This window comes from Cetorhinus maximus, chromosome 17 (genome assembly GCF_964194155.1).
Source record: "Cetorhinus maximus chromosome 17, sCetMax3.hap1.1, whole genome shotgun sequence".
Classification (NCBI taxonomy): Eukaryota; Metazoa; Chordata; class Chondrichthyes; order Lamniformes; family Cetorhinidae; genus Cetorhinus; species Cetorhinus maximus.
In genome coordinates this window covers 59,768,539-59,792,736 of record NC_135895.1, presented here as the reverse complement: position 1 = coordinate 59,792,736, position 24,198 = coordinate 59,768,539, and the positions used below count along the sequence as shown (strand labels likewise).

General features: G+C 46.1%; 1 protein-coding gene across 4 annotated transcripts in view; it reads right to left on the bottom strand.

Annotated features, from left to right (window-relative positions):
• The window catches only part of dnai4 (dynein axonemal intermediate chain 4), a 189,137-nt gene that overhangs the window by 2,806 nt on the left and 162,133 nt on the right, over positions 1-24,198 (bottom strand). For 2 of the 4 annotated variants that reach the window (XM_078561278.1, XM_078561281.1), the window contains 3 exons: positions 22,627-22,856; positions 19,377-19,527; positions 13,381-13,544 (listed from right to left, as the gene is read on the bottom strand). In XM_078561278.1, coding sequence (XP_078417404.1) covers positions 13,428-13,544; positions 19,377-19,527; positions 22,627-22,856 — 498 coding nt within the window. In that variant the 3' untranslated portion in view covers positions 13,381-13,427. Of the gene's footprint in view, positions 1-13,380; positions 13,545-19,376; positions 19,528-22,626; positions 22,857-24,198 lie in introns of those variants that run through there. The other 2 variants (XM_078561279.1, XM_078561280.1) reach the window with 2 other exon arrangements.

The window sequence follows — 24,198 nt, the reverse complement described above, 5'->3', positions numbered from 1 at the left end:
AATTGCCCAGGTATGTCCTGTACACAAAAAAGCAGGACAAATACAAGCCGACCAATTACCATCCCATCGGTCTGCTCTCGATCATCAGAAAGTGATGAAGGGGTCATCAACAGTGCTATCAAGCGGCACTTGCTTAGCAATAACCTGCTCACTGACGCTCAGTTTGGGTTCCACCAGGGTCACTCAGCTCCTGACCTCATTACAGACTTGGTTCAAACATGGATAAAACAGCTGAACTCCAGAGGTGAGGTGACAGTGACTGCCCTTCAAGGCAGCATTTAACCGAGGGTGTCATCAAGGAGCCTTGGCAAAACTAGAGTCAATGGAAATCAGGGGGAAAAAGTTTCCGCTGGTTGGGGTGCTGTGGGTTACCTACACCACATGGACTTCAGCAGTTCAAGAAGGCAGCTCACCATCACCTTCTCAAGGGCAAGTAGGGATGGGCAATAAATGCTGGCCTAGTCAGCGACGCCCACATCCCACGAATGAATTTTTTTAAAATCTGCTGTCCTTACCTGGTCTGGCCTACATGTGAGTTCAGACCCACAGTAATGTGGTTGACTCTTAAATGCCCTCTGAAATGGCCTAGCAAGTAAGCTACTCAGTTGCATCAAATTGCTACAAAAAGGAATGAAACCAGGCAGACCAGGTGGCATTGACCTAGGCACCGAAAAGGACAACAGCAAACCCAGCCCTGTCAACCCGGCAAAGTCCCCCAACTAACGTCTGGGAGCTAGTGCCAAAATTGGGAGGGTCAAGCAACAGCCTGACATAGTTCACGGAATCATACCTTACAGACAATATACCATTCACAACAATCACCATCAGTGGGACAGGGCAAGCCAACCAGAGGTGGCCGCACAGTGGCATACAGTCAGGAGGGAGAGGGAGTTGCCCTGGGGGTTCTCATCGACTCTGAACCCCATGAAATTTCATGGCCACCAGGTGAAACACGGGCAAGGAAACCTACTGTCCCTCTCAGCTGATGAATCAGTGTTCCTCCATGTTGAACACCACTTAGAGGAAGCACCTAGGGTGGTTCGGGCACACACAATGTACTCTGGCTGGGGGACTTCAAGATCCATCACCAGGAGAGACTCTGTAGCACCACGACTGACTGAACTGGCTGAGTCTTAAAGGACATAATTGCTAGACGGGGTCTGCGGCAGGTGATGAGGGACCCAACAAGAGGGAAAAGCCTACTTGACCTCGTCCTCACCAACATACCTATCACGGATGCATCTGTCCATGATGGTATTGATAGGAGTGACCACCAGACAGTCTTTGTGGAGACGAAGTCCCAACTTCAAATTGAGGATACCCTCCATCGCATTGCATGGCACTACCATCATACTAAATGGGATAGATTTCGAACAGATCTAGCAACTCAAAACTGGGCATCCATGAGGCACTGTGCACCATCAGCAGCAGAATTGTATACAACCACAAGATGTTACCCTCATGGTCCAGCATATCCCCCACTCTACCGTTACCATCAAGCCAGGGGATCAACCCTGGTCTAATGAAGAGTGCAGGAGGACATGCCAGGGGCAGTGCCAGGCATTGCTAAAAATGAGCTGTCAACTTGGTGAAGCTACAACACAGGGCTACTTGTATGCCAAACAGTAGAAGCAGTATGCAATAGACAGAGCTAAGCAATCCCACAGCCAACGGATCACATCTAAGCTCTGCCACATACAGTCATGAGTAGTGGTGGTCAATTAAACAATTGACTGGGGAAGGAGGCTGCCCACAAATATCCCCATCCTCAATGATGGTGAGTCCAGCACATCAGTGCAGAAGACAAGACTGGAGCATTTGCAATAATCTTCAGCCAGAAATGCCGAGTGGATGATTCTTCAGAGATCCCCAGCATCATAGATGCCAATCTTCAGCAATTCGATTCACTCCATGTGATATTAAAAAACAGCTGAAGGCAATGAATACCGCAAAGACTATGGGCCCTGACAACGTTCCGGCAATAGTACTGAATACTTGTGCTCCAGGAATAACTGCACCTTTCGCCAAGCTGTTCCAGTATAGCTACAACACTGGCATCTACCCAGCATTCCTGAAAATTGCCCACATACGTCCTGTCCGCAAAAAGCAGGACAAATCCAACCCAGCTAATAACCGCCCCATCAGTCTACTCTTGATCATCAGTAAAGTGACGGAAGGGGTCATCGACTGTGGTATCAAGCGGCACTAACTAAAAAACAAGCTGCTTACTGACACTCAATTTGGGTTCTGCCAGGTACACTCAGCTCCTGACCTCATTACGTCCTTAGCCCAAACATGGACAAATAAGCTGAACTCCAGGGGTGAGGTGAGATTGACTGCCATTAACATCAAGGAACCATTTGAGTGAGTGTGACATCAAGGAGCCCAAGTAAAGTTAGAGTCAATGGGAATCAGGGGGAAAGTACTCCACTGGTTGCAGTCATACTTAGCGCAAAGGAAGATGATTGTGGTTGTTGGAAGTGAGTTATCTCAGCCCCAGAACATCACTGCAGGAGTCCCTCATGCTAGTGTCCTAGGCCCAACCATCTTCAGCTGCTTCATCAATAACCTTCCCTCCATCATAAGGTCACAAGTGGGGATATTCGCTGATGATTGCACAATCTTCAGCACCATTCACAACTCCTCAAATACTGAAGCAGTACGTGCCATATATTTGACAAGACCTGGACAATATTCAGGCTTGGTCTGACAAGTGGCAAATAATATTTGCGCTACAGGCAGTGACCACCTCCAACAAGAGAGAATCCATCCCCTTGACATTCAATGGCATTACCATCGCTGAATCCTCCATTATCAACATCCTGGGGATTACCATTGACCAGAAACTGAACTGGACTAGCCATATAAATACTGTGGTTGCAAGAGCAGGTGAGAGGCTGGGAATTCTGCGGCGAGTCACTCACCTTTTGACTCCCCAAAGCCTGTCCACCATCTTACAAAGCAAAAGTCAGGAGTGCAATGGAATACTCTCCAGTTGCCTGGATGAGTGCGGCTCCATCAACACTCAAGAAGCTCGACACCATCCAGGACAAAGCTGGGACTGGCATCCCATCCACCACCTCCAACATCCACTACCTCCACCACTGACACACAGTGGCAGCAGCGTATACCATCTACAAGATGCACTGCAGCAACTCACCAAGGCTCCTTCGACAGCAGCTTCCAAACCCACAACCTCTACCACCTAGAAAGACAAGCCCAGCAGATGCATGGGAATACCACCACCTGCAGGTTGCCATCCAAGCCACACACCATCCTAGCTTAGAACTATATCACTGCTCCTTCATTGTCGCTGGGTCAAAATCCTGCAACTCCGTCTCAAACAGCACTGTGGATGTAGCTACACCACACGGACTACAGCGGTTCAAGAAGGCGGCTCACCAACACCTTCTCAATTAGGGATGGGCACTAAAAATGCTGGCCTAGACAGCAACACACATGTTCCGTGAAATATAGAAGAAAACAAAATTTGCCACCCTTATCCTGTCTGGCCTATATGTGACTCTGGACCCACAACAATGTGCTTGACTTTTAACTGCCCTCTGAAAATGTCTTAGCAAAGGCACTCAGTTCACGGGCAATTAGGGATGGGCAAAAGCTGGCACTGCCAGTGACACCTACATCCCATGAAAGAATTTTTTAAAATGGCAGCTCCCACATGGTATGCTGCCGTCTGGCACCAGGGTTACATCACAAATTGGCTTGAAAGGATACTGGAGACAGAGGGGAGGATTCATTTATTGTGATCCATGTTGGGGCCAACAACAATGGAAAGAGTAGGCAAGTTAAATAACAGGACCTCAAGGGTTATAATAACTGGAGTATTACCTGAGTTGCATGAAAACTGGCATAGGGATGAACAGATTAGGTGACCATATGGCTGATGAAATGGCATGCAAAAGAGGGATCCCATTTCATGGGATGCTGGCACCAGTAGTGGGGGAGGAAGGATCTGTGCCACTGAGACAGGCTCCACCTGAACCGGGCGAGGACCAGGGTTCTAGCAGGAAGGATAAAGAAGGCAGTAGCAAGAAATTCAAGCTAGTTTTTGTGGGGAGAGTTCAGGTGTAAAATATAATACTAATATTTCAAAAACAAACAAAAGGGAGGGGAGTCAAATTAACAGTCAGAAATTGTGCTTTAGGCAATGCAAACAAAGGGAAAACTAAAAATAGCAAGTAATTAAACCAGGAGGGGGAAATAGAAAGAAGAGGGAAAAACATTAGAGCTGAAGGACAGGTTAGGGTGTGTGTGGCCCAGATAAGTGATCTTTATATAAACACATGGGCAGAATTTTACAGTCTCCTGCTGGTGGGGTTGCAGCCAGGGTTGCCTGTATAATTCCTTGGGTGGCCCTCCTGCCACCCAGCCACCCAAGCTGGCCTGCCTACAATTTTACAGGAGATGGGCAAGGCCTAGGTCCCACCCTCACCCCAGTTGAGGCCTTTAAGTAGCCAATTACTGGCCACTTAAGGGCCTCTTCCACCTGATCTCAATTTTGAAGTTGGCAGGAAGACTTCGGGGGCGAGGAGGAGCCCCCGGTAGGTCACTCTGCTCGGGTGCTGGGCGTGAAAGGATTCACCCCTCTCGAGAGCTCCATTCTACATTGGGCACACCATCCCTCCCCATCGCCGCCACCCCGCCCCCCCACAAAGGTTTTTCTCCAGCAGGTGCTCCCTCCCCCGGTCCCTCCATCCTCTCCCCAACTCCCCTCCACACTTACCTGGTCTTGGACTCCAGAACTTAGAATCTGGGGACTGCTTGTAGTCCCAGTCTTGGCCACTGCTGCCCATGCTGGGACTACAGAGCTGCCGGTCAATTTGATTGGCCAGCAGCTCTCTGAGGTGGGACTTCCATCAGGGTAAGGGACAGAAGTCCCATTTCCAGCCAATTAATGCTGTCGGAGCATTAAATTACTGGGGAGTTGCCATGATCCGTGGGGATGCATTCACCTCTAGCTTTTCGAGTGGCAGGCTGGCAAACGAGTCATCTGAAAAATGCTGTCCATAGGGTATGAGGAAAGAAATTCTGGGAGTGGGAGGATCAACAAGTGGGAGGGTCAGGGAGCAGAAGGAATGGCAAGCAGGAGAGGCCAGAGAGCAGGGGACGGTGAGCGGGAGGGTTGGGGAGTGGGTGTGGCGGCAACAAAATAGCATCAACCGGGTCACACGACGCTACGTTGGCCAGATGCTAAAAGCGATGCTAAAAAATTCCCAGCGCTAAGTATGCATACTGACCCCATTATATTCATGACTTTAAAGCAGAACGATTTAAAATGAGGCAACAAACACAGAAAGAAACTAGGAATAAACACAGAGGCCGTTGCTAATATTACTCCAATTTTCTATTTGCCTTGATTGTGATAAAGCAGTTCAAGTTGGATCTGGATAGAGCAGTTCTTGAACCTATATCTATTTGCAATATGTGACACTAAATATTAATACACTAATGCTTAATACCAAGGGTCAACCTTTAGGGTTTCAAAGCAACACAAATCAACTTCAACTTCAAGGATACATTTGTCATTCATAAATGCATTTTCCAATGAACACTAATAACAGTGGGATAAAAACAAAAAACCACTGCGGATGCTGGAAATCCAAAACAAAAACAGAATTACCTGGAAAAACTCAGTTCTGTTGAAGGGTCATGAGGACTCGAAACGTCAACTCTTTTCTTCTCCGTCGATGCTGCCAGACCTGCTGAGTTTTTCCAGGTAATTCTGTTTTTGTACTAATATCATTGGAATCATTTTAGTTATATTAAGTATTTAAATTTGTCAGATTGTACTGGAATCATTCACTGACAAATCTTACCAAAGGAATGTTGCTCCTTTAAATTGAATAGTAATTAATAAGCTAAAAATTCTATGATGATTTTACCATTATCCTCAACAGAATCTCATGAATTTCTCTTGTACACTAAGATTAGTTAACATAACTGAGCCTTTGCAGCTCGTCACAGAACTGATTAAAACACAAGTTAAGTGGATGTTTTTGTAAAGTAATTCAGACAGAAGGCCAGCCAACCTGGTGTCATCCAGGGTTTTCACATGCACACTTTCCAACAGAAATTATTAGATAGCAATTAGGAAAAGGAAGTTTAGCTGATATTTCCCTGCCGAAATGAAATTCACCGAGTCAATTGTAATTATAGTCCTAACTGCAAATTTAGCCAAGGTTAGTTAAATTAGCATAGATAGGGGATTAAATCTGGGATTTTGGTATTACATGCCAAAACAGTATTCTGTACTTTCTTTGATTTATGTCCAGGAGAGCTATATACTTTCTTTTGGTAGTTTAAGCCGAAATCTTTTAGCTTTAGCTCTGCCTAGATTTACATCTCCACCACAGAGAGTTTATGGACTTCGGCTAATGTCTATCCAGCTAGCTGTTAGATGATACAAAGTGCTGATTTAATAGGTGAGGTGGGCATCCCTAACCAATTTTTCCTTGGTATTTCTTACATGGGAGAAAGCACAAGCTCATTGCAGGTATTCCACACCAAAATGTGCATGCAGAGAACTGAGTGAAGAAGTAGAAATCTCACTCGGTAATAGCAATTTCTAATACCTAGCCCACACTTGTCAGTTTCAAACATAGCAGCATTATTTCAAAATTCACCATTGCTACAAACTCATCTCACAAAAATCAAAAGCCACATCTTTCAATTGAGGCTACACTTGGCCTCAGTGTTCCTTCATTAGGGAGAAGTCAGCTGGCATTCCTGCTTCTAATCACTATCCAATGATGCCTGCTTGTGTGAATAGCAGGTGAGAACATGATTGGGCTCAACAATGAAACACACCTCTGTCACCTGTTGTACATATCTAATTCATAATCATGTTAATATTTTAAGAAGTAATGTTTAATTCTGGAATGATTATTGTTGTGAAGGTAAGGTAATCAAAATGCTGGGCTTTAGAGATTGCCAAAACATCTCAGGAAATGGCAGATTCAGAAGGTTACCTGGGGCTGTATTTTACACTGATCGGATGGGCGTGTGCCTGACCCAATGGGGCATGAAATCGTGTGAGATGACACCAGGCAAGCATCCCGCACTTGCATGATATTTCGGTTGGCAGGCGGCCGTGGGTGTCGGAGCCGCACCCGCCATCAATTAAAAGGCCACTTAAGGCTATTAAAAAGGCAATTGACCAAGATTTCACATTGCCCATGCAATTTCGCGCTCATTGCATGAGAAAACAGGCAGGTGGGCAGCCGACATTTTGCAAAACCTCATCCAAGGGCAGGATAAAAAGGGTCTGCAGCATAGCCATTGTGAGCAGTGAGGAGTTTTGGAGATAGTTTGCTGCTGGTTGCTTATTGGTACTTGGAAGCTTCTTCTCTGTTCGGGGCTTCATTGTTAGCATTTCCAGGCTGCATGTGAGGATTCATTTGTGTCTCTAAGGCTCCTGGAGGATTTTGACCGTGTGGACCCTTCCAGGTATCAGACAGACTTCTTTTACTCTGGTACCTGGTAATGGGGATTGTGGTCTCTGCTTTTGGCACCTCCTCTGAAGAGGAAGAGAGAGGCAGAAGGGAGAGGAGGCCAGGTGTCCCTATGGGAGGAGAGGCGCAGGCACAAGGGGCGCAGGGCCAGCAGATAGTCCAAGGCGGAGGGGCCGCAAAAGGTGCCAATATCCTACTGCCAGGGTTTACAGGCGGCGATGCAGCTACCTCAACATGTCCGAGGTGCAATGTCGAAGGAGGCTCCACCTCTCCAGGGAGACTGTGATCTCCATTTGTCTTATGATTGGGCCTGAGATCACCTCCGATTGTGTGGGTGGACACCCCATGCCAGTGGCTCTGAAGGTTACAGTGGCCCTAAACTTCTATGCCTCTGGCTCTTTCCAGGGGTCAGTGGGGATCTGTGTGGAGTGTCCCAATCAGCTCTCCACAGTTGCATTAAGCTGGTGACAGAAGCTCTGTTCAGGCGGGTCATGGCATTTATTCATTTCCGTATGGAAGAGGCCAGCCAGGCTGAGAGAGCCAGAGGCTTTGCAGTTATTGCTGGATTCCCCCGCATCCAGGGTGCAATAGACTGCACACGTGGCCATCAAGGTGCCAACAGGTCAGCCGGGTGCCTTTGTCAACAGGAAGGGATTCCACTCCATGAACGTGCAGACCACAAGACGCATATTCTGCAAGTCTATGCAAGGTACCGTGGCAGCTCCCATGACACTTACATCTTCAGGCACTCCCAGGTGCCAAGGCTCTTCAGTGCTCCTGCTTTGCTAGATGGAAGGCTGCTGGGTGACAAGGGCTATCCATTGAAAATGTGGTTTATGGTGCCTCTCTGCCACCCAAGGACAGAGGAAGAGCAGCGCTATAATAGGAGTCATACCTCCACAACCGCAGTGATAGAGAGAACCATAGGTCTTCTCAAGGTGCGCTTCCAATGCCTGGACCGTTCAGGAGGTGCACTGCAATAGCCCCCCAGAGTGTCACTGATCGAGGTTGCATGCTGCGCTCTCCACAATCTGGCTCTGGCAAGAGTGGACCCACTGGAGGAAGAGAATCTTGAGGCAGCTGCACAGGCCACAGAGGATGAACCCAGTAGTGAGTCAGAAGAGGAGCAGGGTGAGGAGAACGCCGAGGGTGTAGAGGCAGATGTCTGTAACCTTCAGGGAGGCAGGGGCGCGAGGGTTGCCTTGATCCAACGCTCCCTCAGCTAGGCTACCAAAGATCTGCTCCCACCTCATGCCAGGGCTGCCGCCTCCATCCAGGATGTCTGAAATGCCCCTATCATGTGAACCCAAAGTCCACTCAGTCCCTGTGCAATAAGGTTTAGAGCCACTCACGTCCAGCCTTACATACTGGCGTACCCTGCACCAAAAATAAAAAGTGAAGCATACTCAGGCCATCACAACTAAAGCAAATTTAATGTTATTGTCACATTCAAATCACAATGACATGACCATTACTGGTGTTGATGTCCACACCAATAGACATATAAACCAAACATAACTGAACAGAAGATCGTCTGTGATCAGTTCCTCTTATGCGCATGGTGCCTTAAACTTAGATTTGCGAGTTCTGCGTCTTGGTGCGCCCCCTCGCTGACAGCGGCATTGGAGACAGCCTGCTGACTCTGGTGTCTTGTTGGCCTTGATGACCTTGGCAGTTGCCCTCTGGCCAGTGGAGCCTGTGCTGGCCCCGCCTGGGAGGGAGCGGCTAGTGCCACGCCTGGCATCTCCCCAGTAATCGAAGCCTCATCCGATGCCATGGTCACTAGCAGAGGGGTGGAGGAGCTGCTGTTGTCATTCGGAGCACCCTGAGAGGAGCCCGCAGAGAAGACAAGCAGGTCGTGCGCCAACATGAGGTTGCTCTGGACCTCCCTGCTTGCCATTGATGGGCAGGCGCCTACCTGGGATACTGGGTGCCTTATCTATCTCCCAGACTGGCACTGACCATCAGAGGTCATTGCCTCTGTGAGGGCTTGCAGGTCCAAGTGCAACCCCAGGATTTTTCATCCCGCGAGCGTGCACCCGACCCGAACGGGAGTGAAATGATGCGCAGTGACGTCGGGCGAGTGTCCCTTAAGGCCCTTAAGTAATTAATTAAGTTGCATTTTCCACTGCCCGCTCAACCGTTTGGTTGGTGGGCAGGCAAATAGGTCAGGTGGCCTTTGCATTTTTAACAAAACCTCATCCATGGGCAGGGTAAGGTTTCCAATAATTACTGAAAAAACAGTAAAAAATTTTTAACATCCTTTTTTCATGTCCATCATCATGTGACTGAGTGACATGTGGGGACATATTTATATCATATGTAAAATGTTTATTTTTAATTTTACAATCTTCAGCTGCTTGAGGCAACTGTGTGCCTTCAGGGAGCTGTCAGTGTGTGCTTCCCCGTGCATATGCACACTTCAGCGCTCGCGCTCCTCCCGCCCCAACCCCCCCACCTCCGGCAGCGTTGAGGCTTTTAGCATACCTTTCATGCTGGCTGGCCGTTAGTTGGTCAGCCAGCATGAAATCGCGGTCAGGGACCAATCATGGTTGGTGGTCTGTTTCCCAGCTGCTCCCAGGTCCACCAATCGCTGGACGTCCAGCATCTGCCACCTAATGGGTGACTCCAGAAGCTCATCAATCGGCCTTCAACTCAGCATCGTCCTGGTCTCCAGCAGTCCTCTGACTGCTGGTGCCCTGGGCGCTCTCTGCCTCTGCCTGCACCTCAAGCGAGTGTGAAGTGCCCTCACCAATGTGCACCAACAATGTAGCCTACAATCTAACACCCACTGAGATGCTGGTGCCTGGTTCAGAGTGCGGGTGTCATGTAGGTGCAGATGAAGCCCAGCAGTCCTCTGGTGTCAGGGGTGGCCCTTCTGGGTCCTGAGAATGAGTATGTGCTGGCGAATCTAAGGGAGAACAAGGACATGTCATTAGTTAAAGTCATCACTCTGTCACAGTGCATGCCAGGCACCCTAGTGAGACAATGGAGATCTGCATCATGGTGCCATCGTCGTTCAATGATCAATAGGGACTCCAGGTTCGTGGCTCCCATCAATTAAGAGACCACACTAGAATGATTGCATAAGCTGAAGCTCTCACCTCTGTGCACTGCGCTCTTACCTTTGTCTGACACCCCTGCCTCTCAATGACCGGTTGCACGGGCAGTGTGCCGGCTCTCCAACTCCAGGGCATCCTGCTTGAACCTGGTCAGCAGCAGCAGCCTGTCCGTGACCTCTTCAATTGGTTATGGCTTGTCCTCTCCCAAAAGGACAGAGGAGCATTGATTAGTCCACTCTCTCCCTGCTGCGCCATTGCAGCCTGGCCGACCCCACCTCAGAAACATCTTGCAGGACACATCCAAATCCAGGCCCTTGAGCCGCAAAGCAATCAGTCCAAGCTGACAGGACTCACCCCCTTGGCCAGCTCTGGCATCATTGACAGTTGGCACTCAGACTCTAACGCCCCCGAGGTCCATGGGGGAGATGGCTAGCCCTTAACACTTAACCACACTGATCCATGCCAACATGGTACTCACCCTTCCTGAGCGCAGCAGGTCATTGAACCTCTTGCAGCATTGCATTCATGTGCACAGCACAACATCATGGCTGCTGACCTGGGCTGCCACCTCCTCCCAGGCTTTCTTCGTCATATGTGGTGGCCTCCTCCATCTGTCCCTTGGTGCAAGGGTGTCCTTCCTGGCAGCCAGCTTCTCCAGGAGGACTGCGTGCATTATCATGGAGGTGGGTGTAGCTTAAGAAAGTGCTCTGGTTTCGATTGATCTGAGTGTTCTGCAGCAGGGGAAGAAGCTCCTTCTGAAAGGTGCTGCTGTTAGCAGGTTCCAGGCTGTTAGGGTTCAGAAAAGCCCTGGAAACCGTTTGGTGCAGCTGAGATGCAGTTTGAATGTCATATGGTTTTCAGCTCACAGAAAAGCCCCGGGTAATTTTCGGTACAGTTAGGGCTCAGAGAAGTCTAGGGAGCTGAAATAGTGGTGCGAGGTTGCTAGTTCCATGCTGGAGGCAGTTAGGGCTCAGAAAAGCCCTGAGGGGCATTTATAGCTTGGTGCAGCTGGGAGACTGGAGTTTGTAAAAACCCAGGGGCAGTGCCAGCTTAATAAAACTATTGGTCTACAAAAAAGAGTTGGAAATCTGCCAGTAATTAGAGGCAGCAGCGTAGCTTTGTCAATCTCGTGGAAAGCAGTCTCAGGAGGACAGATTGAACCATCGGAAAGTGAACAGTCATTGAGGAAGTCCGAGTCGGGGTGGCTTTTGAGGGAATTTAGAGGCTAGGTCTTCGAAAGTGAGGAGTTAAAATCCCTTGCGAGGGAAACAGAGTTTTAACGAGATTTTGTGACTCAGCATGGTCACTGACATCTGGATGCATTGCTGAGAAATCCATGGGGTTTATCTTGGTCGCATCTGCCATTCAATGTGCAGTGTGAAGTCTTTGACCACAGTTTTCCAGTTAATTCATATTTACCTCATGTTAATTCTGAATGTTAGAGTATAAGTTAGATATTGTAGATTGTTTTGCTTTACTGACTTTGTATAATAAAGTTTATGTTTGTTTGTTTAAAACTGTGGAAACTCCTAGTGAATAACTGAGATTTCAAACTTGTCTCCTTTAAGCAAAAAGTTGCTGGTCCTTAACCGTATTGTAACACACCTCTCCACTGAATGAATTGGTGGCATGGTGAATTACAGTTTCATAGATACCATCTGCTATCTCATCTAAAAGCCATTACTCCTGTGGGAACTATGACAGTAGGTATCAACAGGTTACTCAATCATGGTGAGTATCAAACCCAAGCCCTAGCCTGCCCTGTCCTGGCATCTACATTTGCACTTTTCAACATAGGTTGCTAGCGCGTGATCAGGAGCAGGAACACACCAAATTTCCCTTCCTTAGCTCAGGTGTACTGGGGCCAATTAAAGCATCAATATTGCTAACCCAACTGAGATCAATTATCTGTGTTTGAACATGCTGGTCAGTTCAGAATAGCTCCTTATTAGATAAACTGGCTGAATCAATATTTAATAATAACATTTAACTTGTGGTTTTTCAGCCATGAGTTAACTTGACTGTAGAATACAAATACATCTGTGATGGCTACTCCCTGGTGTTCTTCGACAATATTCCCAATATGTACCACCTAACTAACTTTCCAAAGCTTGGGATGTTCCATCTAATCAAGCGAATTTTGACCCATAACTTAATTCAAAAATGATCCTTGAAAAAACCACAGGCGTAAATTTTTGTCTGAACTAACTTGATGGTAATCTGGTATAGCGATTGCCTGTCCATTGTAGAATCCACCTGATGCTATAGGTCAATAATTATGATAAAATCCCTTTTTACCTTTAGATTGAATGAGAGAATTTCCATGAGCAGATGTGTGTTTGTTTGGGAAAGCTAAAACAATTGACACAAAGACAGGGTTGTCATAGTGCCAATCAATGTCTATCGAGTAGTTTGTTCCCAAGATAAGAACACTATATGCTGACTTTAATCACATCTGGAGCAAACAATGATAACACAAACTAAATTCACTCAGAGAAATTGCCTCTATTTGTAACTTTCTTACTTTTTCCTAAATGTCAAGGAGTAGCTGCAGTAATAACTAATAATATATCAAATATTGTTAATTTATACATTAATTAACATTGTCAAATTGATCAAAGTACCTGGGTACCAACCAACCAGTTAAAGTTCTTTTCAACCTGTTTATGTGACATGTAAATAACAGCTTACAAGCATTTTAGAGTAAAATCAAGCTGAAGAAGAGCTACAAAATATTCTTTGGGAATATTATCCATTAAATGTTACAAAAATACTTAAAAAATTATAGTCAATTTATTTACTATATTAATTAATATACAAAACAATGTTCAAAATAATGAATTTAACTATTGTAAGGTCAATTTTCATTTTATTTTAATTTTGTTTTAAAAAATCACTCAACTGTATCACAAATATTAGTAGTGATTGGCTCCTCCGTTGAATCTTTGTAAGAATCGCTGATCATTTGGCTATCCAAGGTGGCTGTAATGATGTCATCTAGTGTAATCAACTGTGAATGCCGAAGAAAACAAGACATCATTAACCACTGTGATATAAATGTAATTGAAGCCCTGGACAATTATAAAGATTCAAAACTTAAAAATCTCCAAAGATGGATGGTATTTATCCCAGACTCCTAAGAAGGGGACTAGGAAATTTGTGAGGCATTGATGTTTATTTTTAGAGAGTCAATGAACACTGCAAAGGTCCAATAGGTTAAAAGCAGGCTAACAAACATTCACAAGCAAATACAGACTAGTTAGTCATACTTCAATATTGGGTAAAATTATTGGGCGAAAGGTGAATACACACAATAACCTAGTGAATAGCAGTCAACTTGGACTCAGAAGGGGAAAATCATCTTGACCAATCTTACTAAGTTGAAGTAAGGCAGATTTGAAGTCCAGTCTAAGTGATTTTTGGGCGAGCAGGGCAAGCAGGCTGCCAACCCAATGTAATTAGTTTGATCCCTGAACCATTTCAGCAATCAGACTTCATTTGAATCTCAGTAGTGAGCCCACATGATTACAGCAGTGATGAACATTGGGCCTGAACTTCAGTGGATTGCCAATCAGGGTTGGATTGCCAATCAGGGTTGGATTGCCAATCAGGGTTGGATTGCCAATCAGGGTTGGATTGCCAATCAGGGTTGGATTGCCAATCAGGGTTGGATTGCCAATCAGGGTTGGATTGCCAATCAAGGTTGGATTGCCAATCAGGGTTGGATTGCCACTCTGCTTCTACTACCTGAAATCTTTTCTGATCCTGTCTCGCCCAACCTTCTGACTCAGGCTGGGTGAGGTCTATGCAGGGCAGCGCTTCCCCAGGGCTTAACATTGAGAGCCGTAGAGTCAGATGTAAGGAGGCCATGTGGCTCTAGCTGCCGTAAACCAGGTAAGTTAAAGATCCAGCCGAGTTTAAAAACAAAAAGCTAAAAGCTACTGCGGATGCTGGAAATCCAAAACAAAAACAGAATTACCTGGAAAAACTCAGCAGGTCTGGCAGCATCGGCGGAGAAGAAATCAGTTAACGTTTCGAGCCTTCATGGCCCTTCGGCAGAACTGAAGCATAGTTAGGAGAAAGGAGAAATATAAACTGGTTTAAGGTGGGGGGGGCGGGGGGGAAAGAGAGGAGTTGAGGGTGTGGTGATTGTGGAGATAAGCAAGCCGTGATAGGAGCAGATAATCAAAAGATGTCACAGACAAAAGGATCAAAGAGGTGTTGAAGGTGGTGATATTTGTCTAAGAAAAGTGCTAATTAAGAATGGAAGACAGGATACTCAAAGTACAGCTCTAGTGGGGGTGGGGTGGACAGACTAACAAGGTTTTAGTTTTAGATTTAAAAATAATGGAAATAGGTGGGGAAAGAAGAATCTATATAAATTATTGAAAAAAAAGGGGGGGGGGAGAAACGGGGTGGGGATGGGGGGAGGGGGAGTTTAAGATCTAAAGTTGTTGAATTCAATATTCAGCCCGGAAGGCTGTAAAGTGGCTAGGCACGACTAGGCACTTTACAGCCTTCTGGGCTGAATATTGAATTCAACAACTTTAGATCTTAAACTCCCCCTCCCCCCATCCCCACCCCGTTTCTGCCCCCCCCCCTCCTTTTTTTTCAGTAATTTATATAGATTCTTCTTTCCCCACCTATTTCCATTATTTTTAAATCTAAAACTAAAACCTTGTTAGTCTGTCCACCCCACCCCCACTAGAGCTGTACTTTGAGTATCCTGTCTTCCATTCTTAATTAGCACTTTTCTTAGACAAATATCACCACCTTCAACACCTCTTTGATCCTTTTGTCTGTGACATCTTTTGATTATCTGCTCCTATCACGGCTTGCTTATCTCCACAAGCACCACACCCTCAACTTCTCTCTTCCCCCCCACCCCCCCCCCCCCACCCCACCTTAAACCAATTTATATTTCTCCTTTCTCCTAACTATGCTTCAGTTCTGCCGAAGGGCCATGAAGGCTCGAAACGTTAACTGATTTCTTCTCCGCCGACCTGCTGAGTTTTTCCAGGTAATTCTGTTTTTGTTTCAGCCGAGTTTAAATGTATTTGGCAGGCCAGGGAGAAGGTAAGTGTCTTAGTAAAGAGGGTAGGATTTGGGGATGGGATGGAATTTGGAATTTTGTGGAGGTGTGATTTTGGGGGGTTGAGTCAGGGGCCTCCAGGGGGTGTTGGTGGTTGTGGTGGGGGCGGGGGGGTGGGTGGGGGGTTGAGTAGGTTCAAGTAGGCTTTGGGGGCTGATGGGTCAGGTTGGGAAGGGCCTCGGAGTGGGGGTTGGGTCGGGTGAAACCTCGGGGATGATGAGTCAGGTCGGGTCAGGCCTTGGGTTGGGTTTGGGCCGATAGGTCAGGTTGGGAAAGGCCTCGGGGGGTGTCGAGTGGGGCCTTGGAGGGGGAGTAAAAGTCAGGAGTCAGGCTTTGGTGGGGTGGGGAAGAGTCCCCTTGGTGGGCGGTGGGGGGGGGAATTTCGTGGGGTGGGGAGTCCCTGTGGAGAAGGTAGTAGGGGGGGCTGGAGGGAGCCCCCATAGGGGTGGGGGCGTGGGTGTCCCGTGGGTCATGGTAGTTGGGGGGTGGGTGAGGAAGTTAAGAGATTGGGCGATGAGATCTCGGTAGTTATGGTCCATTATTTCTGTTCCTTCGAGTAGGACTCAGAGGGCCTGAACTTCCTTGGCCTGGTTATCAGCATTGGATTGGCACTCCATGCCCAATTTCTTGCCTTAATTTTTTTTTTCCGATCCTATTTCACCCAACCTTCCAACTCAGGCCGGGCGAGTGTTGAAGTGCAGTTGAGTCTGAGGTAAGGAGGCCACGCCTCCTTTTTTGCGGCAGGAACTGCCCGTAAACCAGGTAAGTAAAAGGTCCATTGAAGTTTTAAGGTATTTGACAGGTCAGGGAGAAGGAAATGTTTAAGGTAAGTGGATAGGATTGTGGGGGGTGGGGGGGTGTGGGGGAGCTGCAGGCATTGGAGGTCAGGGGATTGGAGGTTAGGGGGTGGTCAGAGGTCAGGTGGTCAGAGTTGAGAGGGTCGCAGGTGGGGAGGTTGAAGATGGGGGAGGTGGTCAGAGGGGGTCAGGGTGCAGATCGGGGGCGGATAGAGGGTTCTGGAGGAGAGGCTGGAAGAGGGAATTGGAGATTGGGGGGTCAGAGATTGGGGAGGGGTCGGAATTGTGGGGGCTCGGAGATCAGCGGGGTGATTGAAGGTGGTGTGGGATTGGAGGTTGGGGGTGGGAATTGGTCGGAGGTGTGAGGTCAGAGGGGGTAGTCAGAGGTCAACAGGGTTGGAGGTGGTGGGCTTCAGCGATCGGGCAGTGGTCGGAGGTTAGCTGGGTGTCGGGGGATCGGGTCTGGCCAGGCTGAAGGCGGGTGAGGTGGGGGGGCGGGGGGGGTGCGGAAGAGAGGAGGCAGTGGGATGGAAGAGTCCCCGTGGGGGTGGGGGAATTGCGTGAGTTGAGGGTTTCCTGTTGGGGGTTGTAATCCCTCAGGGTTGTGGGGGGGGCGTTGGAGTTGGAGTCCCCTGGGTCCGTATAATACTTACTCAGAAGTTAGAAGTGGTTTTAATCCTTCTAACTTTTTCTGGGTAACTATTGATGAAACACAGTCGGAAACATCCGAAGTTTGCGTTTTAAATCACATTTTTGGATGGTTCCCAGTTCAGGGCAATTGCCTAGGGAAAGTTTGCACTTATGGGCAATTGCCATGCAAACCTTACCCGGGAATTTCCTAAGGGGATTCCCAAGCGCATCTTTGGAGTGCCTCCACAATACCTCTGAGGAGCTTGGAAGTTTTCAGTGCCTGCAAATGAAACTCAGGAGCTAATATCTCCAGGGCCTCAGGCTCCGGGGGAATGGGAGTGCAGGGGTGATGTGGGCAGAAGTTTCATTGCCTGCTTGAACCCCGCACCCCCAATTCTCATCTGTAGTTAAAGTTGGCACTAACATATCCACACTTCTAAATCTTTTCATTGCTCCATTCTTACGAGGGAGAAATGAAAGGAAAGGCTATTGAGGTGATCCTGTTGTATCAGGCTCCCAACAAGGAAGCCACATGCAAAGGAAGTGCAAGTTGAAGTGACTCATACTTCTGTCATGACGTTACTAAGTGTGAGTGCAAGAATGCAGAATCACCAAGATATTAAGGCCATTTGCTCCTTGTACCCATGTGACAATTCAGATTACTGCTTTTAACCATGTTTACGTTTCACTGTGAGAGTAAGGGTAAGAAATTGTCAGGCTCCAGGTGGCAGGTTAGGAGGCAGGTTGGGGGTGGGTGGGTGGAGGTGGGGCCAATAAAATGCCAAGAATTTTACCAATGGCAGGAGTCCCTCAGAGTAGTGCTCTAGAACCAACCATCTTCAGCTGCCTGGCAACAGGAGGCAGATGGCCAATTTGCCAATGAAAGGCCCAACTGAGGGTTATCTGTCTAGCCTGCCAGTGTTTTACTGGTGGCGGAAGAACCACCCTGTTGATGGGAAGGCCAGCAGCTGTATGGAGGCTCCATGGGTTGATTTTTTACAGGCCACTGGAGGGTGGGAAAACAAGCAGGTTAACCTGTAAATTGGGATGCCGTGCCACTGGCCATGAGTTTATGAGTGGCTGGGGAAGTGTCAGGTGGGCTGCCCATCTGTGACCCAACAGGTGCCCTTAAATAGGCAACTAATGCCCAATAAGGGCCTCATTCTGCCGCAGCTCTAATTTAACAGGCAGCAGAAGAGGTCTCGGCCCAATGTGTAGCCCAGCAGGTTTACCACAGCTGGCTGTTGGTCAGTGAAAAGGGGGTGCTACAGGCCCATTGGGCTAGTAGCAGGCCCCCCTCCACAGTTTTGCTTTCCAACATCCACCTTCCACCCCTGCCCTGTCCAACATGCCCCCCACCCCCATCGCCGGCCCTGGCAAAATCCTGGACTTACCTGGCTTTGGGGGCATCCATGATTCCTCTTCCTTCTGGGCCTCCTGCAATACCAGCAGTAGCCACTGATCCTGATGTGGTGTAGAGCTGCTGGCCTCTGATTGGTCAACAGCTCTATGAGGCAACACTTCCTTCTGGAGACAGATGGAAGTCCCACCTCATACTAATTAAAGGAACGTCAGCCAAAAAATTAAAGCAGGGCAAGCTTGCCAAGCTGAGGCAGGTTTGCCCCCGGAATTTATGCTGGAATGCAGGGAGCCCACCCTCAGCATATTATCCATGCCCATGGCTCAGGAAGGGGGACCCAGGCAGCAAAGGCCACCCCCATGCCACAACCCTACTGCTGGAGGGATCACCCCTCTGATCACTGGGGCCTGCCTAACTGGCCCTGATGGAGAAAAAAATGCTAACTCCACTGTGAGGGCGCCTAAAAATGAAGCACCCACTCATTCTCCTTGCAGCCTTAGCAGCGGCCCCCTTGCATATTGGCGTTGCCAAGGTTGCAGAAATGCCAGCCTTCTGATTAGGCCAGCATTGTGTCCTTAATTTTACGGTGGTCTGGAAGATTGCCTCCACGGTCCCACAGTCTGTCCTTGCAAGCGCAGGACCCACAGATGGTCCGGATGTCGGGACTTACCCCTGCCAAGAAAATCCCTGATCTATGTCTTAGGTGTACAACTTTCAATGGAAAATATCAGCTAGAATTTGTTTACTATTGACAACTTTGACTATTGCATTTAAATACGTGGGAACATTCATGTGGAAAATCAATAATAAACTTGCATACCAAATCATAAGAGACATTCCATATCTAAGATAAGCTAAAGATATCAATGCACAAGATAGAGGCACAATCAATGTTGGAGATTACAGTTAGAAGAGAGAAGTTCATATGATGCTGTAAAGTACCGTGACTAAAATGTAACTTACAGAATCTTCCTGCTGGAGCATATTATGGAGCTCATATATGATGACCTCTCCATTGCTGTCACCAACAAGAATGCAGTCTGTGTTTTTAGCAAACAGTATGGTAGACAAAGTTAACCCTTCATTGGCTGGGCAGATAATAACAGGATCCAATCTATCAAAGGATGTAATAGCAAAATGAGTAAAAGAATTAGTACTTTGATTATTTGCTCTGGTAATTTTGTGCTTATTACAAAAGGAATACACTTTGAAATGTATGGAATATGAATTTTGCAATCGAATTTTTAAAAATAAGTTTGATCACATATGTATTTCATGGATTTGTACTCACTGACCTCCATCCCACTATTCAGACTAAGTTGAAAAATCAAGAATGAAAGTCAGTGAAGTCTCTGTGCAATCCTTTTCAAATCTCAAACCAGATGCTGAATCACACTTTAGGATGTGAGAATTTAAACTCTATAAAGCTACATACACATGAGATGGACCTTACTATTGTATTTGCCTACATAATAACAGCAGTTATACTTCAGAATAATTGATGTTCCGAAATCATCAAGGGCATTACATAAATGTAATAATAAAGAAAGTTCTTTCTTTCTTTAAGCTCAGGAAAACAACATGACCCACTGCAATTTTCAAGAGCTAATCAGGGTCCATACCTCTGTTGCACCATATAGGTGTGAACTGCCCATCCCGACTGTGATTTGGAACAGGGTCCACCTTTTTGTCTTCATACAGTTGAGAGCCCTACTGTCTTGCACTATCCGCTTGCCTTGATTAGCTCAAATTACTGCCATTGTAATGTTAGATGCTACTCATGACAGCATTTTATTGACATCCAGCAATGAGAGGGCTGAAAACTGAGTTTAAATTCTAAAGGTGCCTCCCCAGTAAATGCAATGGATCACAGGGTGAGCAATGTACTCTCCTCCACTGGTAATTTATTTCTTGATGCCCAAATAGCAATTAGCCACTTTAAGCTGTTCTAGCACCAGAGACCTGTAGTAAAAACAATCTTCTTCCATGTTGTCCTGTCATATGACAGATTCCCTTTGGAGCAGGTGAGAACCTGATAACATTGTACAATATACTTGACGTTGTTTATTCTCCAATTTCTTCCCTGCTCTCATGAATGTGCTGATAATTTTTGCTAGGATATGATTCCATAGATGCTCGCAGTTCTCTAGTACCTCACTTGGAAATTCCCCTCCAAGCCACTCACCTCCCTGACTTGGAAATAGATCGCTGTTCCTTCACTGTCACTGCGTCAAAATCCTGGAACTCCCTTCCTAACAGCACATCATGTGGACTGCAGCGTTTCAAGAAGGCAGCTCACCACCACCTTCTCAAGGGGTGAGCAATAAATGCTGGCCTAGCCAGCAATATCCACATCCCATGAATGAATGAAAAAAAAACCTAAGCATTCACCATATTATGTGATCTTAGACAGTGAATATTAACAGCATTTTTGACAATGCAGGTATTATAGTAAATCCCTGTAAAAGGCATGTCATTTTCATAAATTTAAACATGGACTATTCTCGTACGGAAGCTTTTGGAACTGCCTTTATTCATTTAAAAATGGACACTGATGAAGTGTTAAGATGGCTGTCAAGGTGACCTTGGCAACTTCAACACAGGTTATCAAGCTTCAGGAAAGTTCTGAATTGAACATAATGGGTAGGGATCTTCCCCTTGAATGGACATGCCTAGACAGCACTCCTTTGTGGAATTCACAACTGCCATTGATCAAAACACTGAGTCAATGGACTGCTAGAACCCATATCTCCAGATTTGCAATGTACCAAAGGAAAGCTGATGAGACTAGTTATCTACAAGTTTAGTGTGAAAGACCACCATCTATTTTCTACTGTATATCAATGCCCGTTGACCATGTGACTGAAACTGGTTCTCTGATACTGAAATCCTTTTATCCTAAAACTCAGAAGAGACCTAACGGCAGTCTGCAAACTAACACTGACAAGACAACAGCTGCAGAGAAAGGCTTTGCTACCTCTGCCTTTTAAGAACCAAGAGGCTTAAAGGTCTTTTAAAAAGCTTCCCAGCCTGATTCCAAAGCTCTGAGTTCACTTGCAAAGAAATTGCACCTTCTGATACAACAGCCACAAATGCATGACCTCATGACCTGCTTAACATCCTTCTCTTCAAAGTAATCCTGATGTCTGACCTCCCCAGCCATCTGAACTTATCAAATCTACAATTCAAGAGTGGGAAAAAGTTTCCTTCTTCGGACTCGCAAAGAAACATTAACTGTTAAATATTCTTTTGGTTGTAGAAGTGCACTATCTTCTTTAAATATATCTTTTTTGAGTGGGTGGTGTGTGACTGATGTAGCATAGTTCTTTCAGGGTGAGTGTGTGATTAAATAAAAGCAAAAAACTGCGGATGCTAGAAATCCAAAACAAAAACAAAAATACCTGGAAAAACTCAGCAGGTCTGGCAGCATCTGCGGAGAGGAGCACAGTTAACGTTTTGAGTCCGAATGACCCTTCAACAGAACTAAGTAAAAATAGAAGAGAGGTGACATATAAGCTGGTTTAAGGGGGGGGACAAGTAGAGCTGGATAGAGGGCCAGTGATAGGTGGAGATAACCAAAAGATGTCACAGACAAAAGGGCAAAGAGGTGTTGAAGGTGGTGATATTATCTAAAGGAATGTGCTAATTAAGGGTAGAAAGCAGGACGAGCAAGGTACAGATAGCCCTAGTGGGGGTGGGTTTAAGGGGGGCGGTGGGACAAGTAGAGCAAAGGTGATTAAATAATAATCTTTGTTTAAATCCACAAAAGTGTGCTGCTGGTACTTATGAAAATTGGCCAAACACTAACGGGGGTTTAGAAACACAGCCATCTACATTTTCAATAATAAATCACACTGATTAAAGACAGAAGGGAGGGAACTTGGGAGTTTCAGCTTCTTTCCTCCCCTGTCCATAACAACAGGAGTTGTATTGATCAAAAATGGGAATTCTGGCTGATTTCCACCAACTTCCCACCTCCCCACCCCCTACATGCCCTAGCAAAGCGGCAGCTAAGACTAATTGCAGAACTTCTTAGGTGGGCTTACCTAACTCAGCACAGACTAAAAATCAAAACCAAGACCTTCTAAATTGTCTGTCTTTGTAACGATACCGGAGGCTGCCTTTAACATCTGGTCCATTGAGAAATTTATCTTTCCAAGATTAACAGTGGCTCTTAATCAACAATATTTGAACAGAGAAGAGAAATACTGACATGCTAACAGCAAGGTCCCAGACTTCCACTCTGTCCTCATTCACTGCTCCAAACACAGTGGCAGTCTTTGGAGACCACATGATGTCATGCACAGCCTTCGTGATAGTTGAAGAAAATCGGAGAACTGGTCTCAGGACTTCCTGATTCCATACATGAATGGACCAATCAGCAGAGCAGCTTAGAAAAGTGTCCGAAGAAAATGGTGACCATGCTACTTTATACACTGGGCCCTTGAAGGGAAACATAAAAGATGCAGTTTGTATTCGTCATGAAAAGTAGTCGTTAAATTTAACATGTTAATGTTGATTGTTTTTCTGAACATTACATCTATTTTCCTCTTAAGGTAAAAAAAAATGTAACCCTTTTCACTCTTCTTTCTTCGTTTTCCCTGTGTTCAGATCAGGATTCCGTGTATCATCTTTAGCTCTAACTGTTTTGTTTCCAGGACTTTAAAACTGTGGAGTTCCTTACCTTCCTCGGTCTTCCCTTCCTTTAGTAATTTAATATTTCCAAAGTTAAGATTGGTGTTGCTATCAATTCCTCTCTGTTACTTTTTCAGCCTTGGTAGTTCCTGCACTACAGGCTTTGGCTCTTCACCCAGGTTTCTCATGAAAATGGGTCATATTACATTTACTGAAATAAACTCTCAGAATTCTATGAACTGTTATCAACAATCCTATAAATTGATGAGCTCTTCCTAATGTGTCGCTATTCAGGTTTTTCTACATTTGAGGAAATGTGCACGTGCCCAGTTATCTACTCTCTCAACTGAGAAGCAGCACAGTGAATTTAAGAAGAATTGAAGGAATAAAGTTGTAATCTTTAAAACCTGACTTTTCTCTTCTTATCCCCCTATTCCTGGAGGCAATAACTCCTAATGGGACAAAGTCTATTTTTATATGTGAGCCTAGACAGCAAGTGTCAGGAGGCTTTTGACTGTGAGAGAATCACAGTGCTTGCCTGGTGCCCACTTAGAGAGACTGTCAGTAAGGCTTTACTGAACAATCAGGATATTAGCCCAGACTATTTTTTCCTCCTTTGCCTAGCAATGCTAAGGACAATTGTGATGCTTCCTGGCTGAGCTTAGCTAACTAATGACAGATCGTGCTCTTAGCCCGAGGCTCACCTAATTTATATAGCCCAGTGCTGGAGCATAGGAACATATACCCAATGAGCCATTTGCCTGTTGTTGTACTCATAGTTTATTATACAATCTATGTGCATTATAGCTTTTAACATCATTAACTACAGCACTACTCATTGTTCTAAGTAGGTTCTGGTGCTGAAACTGGTCAATAGGAAATGGTTGCAGTAATTACTGAATTCATTTTTCAATGCAGTTACTATAACATTCAGAATGTCAATCTGGCAATTAACAGCACTTCAGTTTCAGAAAAAAAATATAGGCTTTAACATTCACTGGGTTTCTACTGGTCTCCCTTTTGCAACTGTGGTGGGAGAACAGATAAAACTCCATGGAAATAGCTTAAGTCGCTGAAAATGGTAATTTACATAATTTTCCTGGGGATTCTGTCAATCTCTGTGGGAGTTCTGGTGGGAGACTGGTGAAAT